General features: G+C 47.8%; 1 protein-coding gene across 1 annotated transcript; it reads left to right on the top strand.

The window, feature by feature from the left end:
* The first annotated feature begins 7691 nt into the window (after window positions 1-7691).
* LOC143607794 (uncharacterized) lies at window positions 7692-8304 on the top strand. Its single transcript, XM_077083104.1, has one exon. The coding sequence runs from the start codon at window positions 7769-7771 to the stop codon at window positions 8234-8236; it is 468 nt and encodes a 155-aa protein (XP_076939219.1). The 5' UTR covers window positions 7692-7768; the 3' UTR covers window positions 8237-8304.
* The last annotated feature ends 201 nt before the right edge of the window (window positions 8305-8505 follow it).

The raw sequence follows: 8505 nt of genomic DNA, 5'->3' as shown, positions 1-8505 counted from the left end.
CGACGCGAACCCTCGCCATAGGGCAAAAGGGAAGCGTAAGGAAACGGACTCCCAACCAAGAAGGCGTTTTGGAGAAGCCTTCAAACCAAAAAACCCAGGTGGAAGCCCACGTGACTTCTCCAAAACATTTAGACCAACTGTTGCAAATGCGGGAACGTCCAAATTTGCAAGGGACATTGCGGAAGCAATTGCCCCAAAAAGTGCCAAACAAATGTCCAACATCGGCACATATGATGGTATATCTGACCCAGATGATCATTTGAACAGATTCATAGCGGGGGCAACCGTCAGCAATTGGACGGAACCTACGTGGTGTTACATGTTCCAAATGACGCTTGTTGGGCCAGCTAGAGCGTGGTTCGATCGTCTACCGGTCAACCACATCTACGACTGGGCAGACTTCCAGCAGAAGTTTAGCCAACACTTCAGCCAACAACGAAAGTATACCGAGGAGCAATGGACAATCCTCAAATGCATTCGAGAGGAAGATGAATCTTTGCTAGACTTCATCACTCGCTTCAACTCAAAGAAGTTTAGTCTGGGTAATATCAGCGAAGATCTTGTTCGCAGCTGCTTTCATCCAGGGCGCGAACGACCCAGAGCTCATCCGCACCTTAACGGGTAAAGATGGCATGCCATCCACATGGATGCCATCATGACAGCAGCAAAACGCTTTGCGGAAACGGAGAAGCAACTGGGTAGAGATCTCCCACAGAGCACAAACCTCTACACCCAGAAAACAAGAGAAGACAACGTCCTTACCGCCCGATTAAACAAAAAGCGGAAGCTAGGCATTTGGCAGTCAAGGGTAAACTTTGACACCTCATCCGGCTTGCAACATCGGTTAGGCGGAAGGGATAGCGTACGGTCGAACCAGAACTCCAGATGGACGCCACTCACCAAAAGCGTCACCGAGATATACGCCACTGAGGAGCTCCCATGGCCAAAGGCTTCAATAATCCGACATCGTCCCAATGCTGATCGGAAAGCAAATACTGTGACTTTCACAGGACAAAAGGCCACAACACTGAAGAATGCACAGACGTAAAAGACATGGTCGAAGCATTTGTCAGAGATGGGACGCTCGCAGCACCTCGTGGCGCAATGAACGCTGAGCAGGCTGATCCGTGTAGAACCCCAGCTGGGGAAAACACGAATAAAATTTCCAGCTTCAATGTGGAGACTACATGCTGCGTAAAGAACGAGATCCCGAACCAGGTGCATATCGGCTCGATGGCACTCCCATCCCAACAACATGGAAGGGAGCTCAATTACACAGTTTGCATGTAGATCAATTCCAAATTTGTAAAGAAAAGGCCCAGAGCCACTTTCAATGGAAATGATTCTCCTTAGAACATCGACACTGATGATTTTACATTTATACTTTATGAACTATCAACACTGATGCCGGTTTTCACCGCATACATAAGTGTGAAAGTCGTTGCATGGGGAAGGCGGCAAAACCCACATTAACCCAAAAAACGGCAAACCTTCACGCAGGTCAGTCATAGGTAAACTTTGGTCAACTAAATGAAAGTGGCGGTCCTAACCGCACAAATCATGAGAGGAAACCAACCTATTGACAACCGCGCGTCGAACGGTTAACTTATTCAAGAGAATTTCTAACAAAAGGATGAGGAAAACCTACAGGCATGTCATATATAGGTAAAGTTTAGCCATCCTACTAAGTGCAAGTGACGGTCCTACCCGCACAATCACGAAAGATGAAGCAAAACATCAACCTATTATCTACCACGTTCAAAGGTTAACTTATCCTAAATACTTAGAAATTTCAAAAAGATGAGGAAAACCTCCACGCAGGTCAGACGTAGTTAAAGTTTAGCCATCCTACTAAGTGCAAGTGACGGTCCTACCCGCACAATCACGAAAGAGGAAGCAAAACTTAAACCTATTATCTACCACGTTTAAAGGTTAACTTATTCTACACTTGGAAAATTGCTAATTTAAACCAAAGTATGCAAGTCATAACGTTTATAAAGCAAGGAATCCAGAGAAAGTAGCGGCCTTACCCGCACAAAGATTTATATTTCACAATGATTCATTACAAGAATGGCCGGGTAACTACCCGCCTACAAGAAAATAAATCTATACAAGTTAATCTATCCTAGCAGTGGGAAGGGATCTTCAGGATCAGGCTTCAAGGCCACTTCCACTTGGACCCGCACCATCAGTAGAACGTGGTGGTTCAAGGAAAGCTTTAAGGATAGCTAGCCCATCATCAGCAGCAGCAACTTGGTTCACCTTCTCCACCACCGGATGCGGGAAGGCGGCATACTGATTCACTGCTTGGTCGTAAAACAGCTTCAGTATCAACATTATACAAAGGGAAGTTGGAAGGCGGGATGCCGTTCTCAACGAACCCTAGACCAAGCAGGAAGCCGGCCTTTTCCCCATCCTCATGAGAAGCGTTGAGGGCTGCGCTCATAGCATCGTCATAAGACGTCTCCGTGAAGACCCGATGCACAACCTACAAGAAAATATACAAGTATCAGAACCTTTTCTATTTACAAAGAAAAGCGTAAAGACATGAAAAGCATACCTGAGACAACGCTTCTCGAATAAGCCATTCCTTGGCAACCAGAGCTTCTTGGAGGGCAGCTTGAGCTTCGTTACGGGCGCGTTCGGCTTCACTTTTATTGAGGTTGGCAAGCAACACTTCTTTAGCCGCAGCCTCTTCGACGCCCTTTAGCTTCCGCTCAGTATGGTCAAGCACCCCCCTCTGGTCCAAGATCTCCTGGAGCTTTTTGGCGTCTTCCATCGCCAAGGCATCATGAGCCTGCTGGAGAGCCTCTAATTTGGCTTTAAGCTCCTCATTCTCCACGCGTAGAGGCTCAGCAACAGCTTCAGCCTTGGTGGCCCTCTCGGTTGCGTTCCTTGCAGTTTCCTTAGCCAGCCGAAGCTGTTCATTAACAGCTTGGGCAGCCTTGGAACGGGCCTCGAGCCGGGCCTGAACTTCAACCTCGAGGGCCTTGAAGGCCTTCTCCTTTTCCGCAGCAGCTGCGGTAAGCCTTTGGTTCTCCTCCCGGACAGCCCGCGCCTGAGCTACTTCTTTAATGCGAGCTGCTTTTAACTTGTCGTTTTCACGACAAAGCAGCTCGACGCGCGGCTGCATCCGGGCCAGGAGAACCCGAAGCTCATTGGTTAGCCTACCCTCCTGGTAGCTACCAATGGCTTCCCCCAACGCACCACTGGGAGCAGCGTGACGAGCCCACTCCACGCACTCCACAGGGGTGCGAAGGGTTGTTCCTCGGCGGATGTTCCATCGTGGAACATACACTTCATTGGAATCCGACACTGCAAAAAACAAAAAGCAGTTAGGAAAAGATGATAAAAAAATATATAAAATAGGCCAAAAGAACCCTACGCACCTGTAGGGTCAATAACAGGCCGACAGCCGCCAAACCCATCACCTGAACCCAAGGGAAATCCATCCAAGAGGTCAGGCAGATGGGAAGGAGGCAGAGGTTGGCGATAAGCCCCATGCATACCTGAAGGATCGGCCGTCGTTGCCGATGACGGAGGCATGGTAAAGGCCGCCGCGGTCGCCGCTGCGGAATCCGCAGCAAAAGTAACCGCCGGCTCGGTGAAAGATGCGGTAAAAATGGCACTCACAGCCGGCGGTGACGTCATCACAGCTGGAACAGTCGGCTCAAAGGAGTGAGCAACTGAACCAGCGGAAGCAGGCGCAGGCGCAGCCGCCTGGGTCGTCGCCTCAGGTAGGCTGACCAAGCCTACCGTCATGGGCGGAGAGGTACTCCTCTGCGCTCCACCCTGGAATGCGTCAACATCCACGCCTGCACAAAGAAGATAAGTATTAATGATGGAAAACTATGAAGTTAAAGATAAAGGAAGTTTGTACTTACGGGTTTTCTTGAGCCTGAAAGTGCGGACGGGTGGGGATGAACCCGATGGAGCCGGCCTCTTCACGCCGGTCACCGTTGTCATCCTGGGCTCTCCGGAGGTGACAATCGTCGCAGCCTTCGGAGCGGTGGTCTTATCACCACCGGGATTCCCCGCCACCTCTTCGCTCTCGGTCTCCGAATCAGACCTAGGCACCGGATCGGCAGTGGAGGCCACCTTCTCCTTCCCCTTCCCGCCGGCAGCCTTATTCTTCCGCACCAACGGAGGACCATCTGCGGATTCCTCATCAGAACATACAATTAGAGGAATTCCAGCAGAGGTTTCAACATTGAGGGGTCGAGGGTTGAATAGCGCCTTACCTGGCCGCCTGGCGCTAAGGATCTCGTGGCCTAACGGGTAGACCTCCATGAACCGATCCGCCGTTTGTTCTAGGATGGGCAACTCGTTCTCGTCTAGAGCGCGAGTACCCATCCGAGCGGGACCGTCAGCCTCCCGCGGGTACATGAGCGACTGCAAGTCGTTCCCCTCTGAAATAAACAAGAAAGAAGTTAGAAGAGATTCTAAATCAACAAAAAGAAACAAAGCATACCGTAAGGAACAGAGTTCGAACCGTATTCGAGGACGATTGGGATCTTTTGCGCATCCGCATCCTTCCACAACCGGCTCATCCCCAGCATCACCATCCCGGACTCCGCAAACCGGTAAACCGGAGATTGGACTCGGGATATCTTCGAGAACCATTCCGCCTCCTGGTAGTTGGAGGCGTGAAGGCTGGGGAGAGCTTGCCCGTTCTTAAATTTCATGGCAAGGGGGATGGCGCGAGCGGAGATGTAGAAGAACTCCCGCTTCCATGAGCGAAGACTGCGCTCGGTTGCGCAAATCTTCAAACCCTTAATCCGGGTTATCAGGGTATACCACCCATGGATGCACCTCCAAGTGTAGAAGGTCATCAGGCGGTCGACATATGGCTCAATGCCCAGAATCCGACACACCCACTCGAAGTGGCGAATCTTCGCGATCGCCATCGGGTGCACCTCGGTCAGGTGTACACCGTGCCTCTCAAGGACACGGTAAACAAACTTTGTCAATGGGAACCTAAAATTCCCATAAACAAAGAATGCAACATATACCCCGATCTTGCCTCTGGGGGCATCATACACCGTCTGATGGGGTTCAGGAAACTCAGGCTCGAGAGACTCGAGCATGAACTTCCTGACGATGTACTGATACATATCGACAGGCAGAGCACACAGGCACTCGCCAGCAGTACTCTTGTCATCGGCAAACACCCCAGCCTCCTGGGCTGTAGATTCGAGATCATGAGAAGACATCTTGCAGATGAAAGAAGAAAACGATTTCAAGAGAATGCTCGACTGAAAGGTGAGTATTCGCCGGAAATCGCTTTGAAGATGAAGAGAAGAGTGAAAGTATGGATTACAAAGAACCCTCTCCCCCTTTATATACTAATCGCAATTAATGCGATGAATTTAATGCGGAGGAGAGAGAAATCGAAGGTGCAATGAAACTATGACACGTGGCAAAAAGCATGCTAGCAACAGCTGTTGAAAGGACGCGTACCATTAATTTCGCGGCCACGCGCCCGAAAAATCGCGCCCACGCGCCTGAAAAAGCGGCTGGAATGACCATGTACTGTCACGTCACCAAAACTTCCTGCACGTCCTGACACAGCCAGAAGAAACCGTCGCACGACGTTTCAGAGGTTTGGACTGTTCTTATCCTTTCACCAACCTTTCGAATTTCAAAAATTCAAAAAGATTCAAAAGTAAGCGGGAAAATACCCCTTACCTTGGCAACCAAGTAACCATAAGACGGGTGCGGGTACAGTGTTAAGGCAAAACCCTTCACATACTTAGCACCTGCAGGGAATTGAAGCCAAGAATACCTCGGCAACCAAGTAACTATAAGACGGGTGCGGGTACAGTGTTAAGGCAAAACCCTTCACATACCTAGCACCCGCAGGGAATTGACGCCAGGAATACCTTGGAAGTAAAGTAACCGTAAGACGAGTGCGGGTACAGTGTCAAGGCAAAACCCTTCACATACCTAGCGCTCCGCAGGGAATTGAAACCAAGAAGGATCTTCTGGGCAATGCTTGCGGAAACGGAAATAACATCCCCGCATAGCGGGAACGTCGAGAACTACATTGTTTGAAGCTCCAGGATGGAATTGGTGGTTTTAACATAATTGATCACTATGTTCAAAACTACCAAAACCTCATGGAGAATCCACACAAGTGGGACTCAACGCTCCTGACTTGCGAGGAGGTCACAGACCTACCCGCATCATACCCAAAGACCAAGCAGGAAAGTCGGGAATTTCTGCAAGTGACAAAGGACTTCCGCGGGAAGAATCCCATGGAAAACCTTAAAACTAAACCCTTTTCAAAACCCTTTGCTTAAGTCCAAAAGTTCACCTCACTTTATTAAACATTCATGAGAAGAACATTGGACTGGGGGGAGTTGAAGAGGTAGGTCCCAGCAGAGCCCAGTTGGACCCGCAAGACTCACCTTGAAGAGGGACGTCTGCGCAGAAACCAACTGGATCCGCATGACCAACCATGCTCAGAGACGTGACGTCCTTACGGGCAGTACGCAAGCTGTTCCCGCAGGAAATGCCTCCCAATGGTGAAGTAATCTGCCTGTTCCCGCAGCTGCGGAAACAAGCCATCAGGGAAGGCCACCCGCGCAGCAAGGCTACACGCACAAGGCACTTAGCTCTCACTCAGTGTCACCTGAAGGAATGAGCAAAGCCGGGAACAATCCCGCACAAAGGCGGGAGGGGGAATACTCCCGCCCAACTAAGCCAGTCCGTACGATACGGGAAGATCTTCTGTACTGTACCTGACGAGGTATGGGCAAAAGATCTGACCAAAGATACGACAGCTTATTGACAACAGTATGGCGAGCAGCATGCTCCTGTACTGTATGTCACTATTAGCCGCTGCCTACTCACCAACTCCTGTCATACCACGTGCATAGCCGGCAGTTGGTAGAAAAGGAATAGTACACAGCAGGCCTGGTCACTGTCAGCCGCTGCCTACCCACCAACTACTAGCAGGGCACGTGCGTAGGCCACAGTTGGTGGAACAGGAATACTATTCAGCAGGCCACACCTCCTTGGAAACCTACCTTCGGCTATAAATACCCCAAATGGTATGATCATCTCATCTTATCACATTATAATCATATTATACCTGATATCTGCTCTAGCAATCTCTTAATATACATTTATATTTAAAGAGCAATCTAGTCTGATTCTCACGCCGGAGGGTGGTCACAAGGAGGAACCCCCCCCCCCTTCTCAGTGACGAGCTCACGGTGTCTGTTTTGCAGGTTATCAGAAGAACCATCTTTGCCGGGTCTAACCCCTCGTGGGAAACATCTATCTAACCCTCAGGTTACCCGTAATCTGACCGGGGTCTAGTTAGTGTTTCTTCAGAAACTGCCACAAATGTTTTTACATAGTTGGCTATTCTCTAAAACTTAGAAGACGTATATTATTTTTAAATTAAATTACTATTTGCATGTCTCCGCCATGGTGGTCTGCAAAACCATTAAATAATATTTAATTATATTATTTCCCCAAAAATAAACTTGACCATTACATGATTTACATCCTCTATATAAATGCTTAGAAGACGTATATTATTTTGAAATAAAACTACTATTTTCATGTCTCCGCCATGTTGGTCTGCAAAACCATTAAATAATATTTAATTATATTATTTCCCCAAAAATAAACTTGACCATTACATGATTTACATCCTCTATATAATTGCTTTCAACAACCCTAATTCTATCTCCTCAACCCACCATCTCTCTCTCTCTCTCTCTCAATATTTACACTTCACCCCCTGCCACCTTTCATGGCCGAACCACAACCCAAACGCCACCGTGAACACGGTGGCGATTCCGACATTGAAACAACAAAACGCCAAAGAAACATTAATACTAAAGAACAACAAGACACCACCCAAGAGTTACTAGATTTCTTCACAAGTCTCTCTTCTGACACACTTCTTGTTTTCAACCCACAACCCAAACCCGACCCGGATAACAATAATAATAATAATAATAATATGTTATCTAACATGAAGGAAGAATTAGTTGATGATGAGAAAGAAAGGGTTATTAGACACCTTCTTGAAGCTTCTGATGATGAGTTGGGATTGCCAAGTAGGGTTGAAGGTGGTGCTGACGGGGAAGGAGGTGGTGATGACGTGGCAGGAGGTGGTCATGGAGAATATTATTCTTTAGGTGATGGGTTGTGGGAGTTTGAAGATGTGGCAGCAAATTATTATACTTTGTTGCAGTCTGAGCTGTTTATGCAATAGTTTGTTTGTTTAGGGGTTAGAAGTGACAAAATAGATAATGTGTGGGGGTTAAAGGAAAATGATTCATTTTGGACAATCTTACCCTATAAGTTTCTAGATTAGCCCCTCAAGCTTGTGTTTACACTATTGAAGTTTTAGAAAGAAAAGAATTAATGTGCATGCATGGTCATTTGTTAGTTTTATTTGTTAATATTGAAAATATCTAATTTTATATTATGGGAACATATTTTTTTTAAGTTTCATATACAATAATATTACTTCAAGCATAC

Source organism: Bidens hawaiensis, unplaced genomic scaffold (genome assembly GCF_021521415.1).
Source record: "Bidens hawaiensis isolate Kalapana, Puna unplaced genomic scaffold, B.hawaiensis_p1.1 tig00086784_1, whole genome shotgun sequence".
NCBI classification, from domain to species: domain Eukaryota; kingdom Viridiplantae; phylum Streptophyta; class Magnoliopsida; order Asterales; family Asteraceae; genus Bidens; species Bidens hawaiensis.
The sequence above is the reverse complement of the archived record's forward strand: the minus strand, read 5'-3'. Positions and strand labels throughout refer to the sequence as shown.

What these genes read in the sequence shown, in the direction of transcription:
- LOC143607794 (XM_077083104.1), top strand. Translation starts at nt 7,769, where the DNA reads ATGGCCGAACCACAACCCAAACGCCACCGTGAACACGGTGGCGATTCC.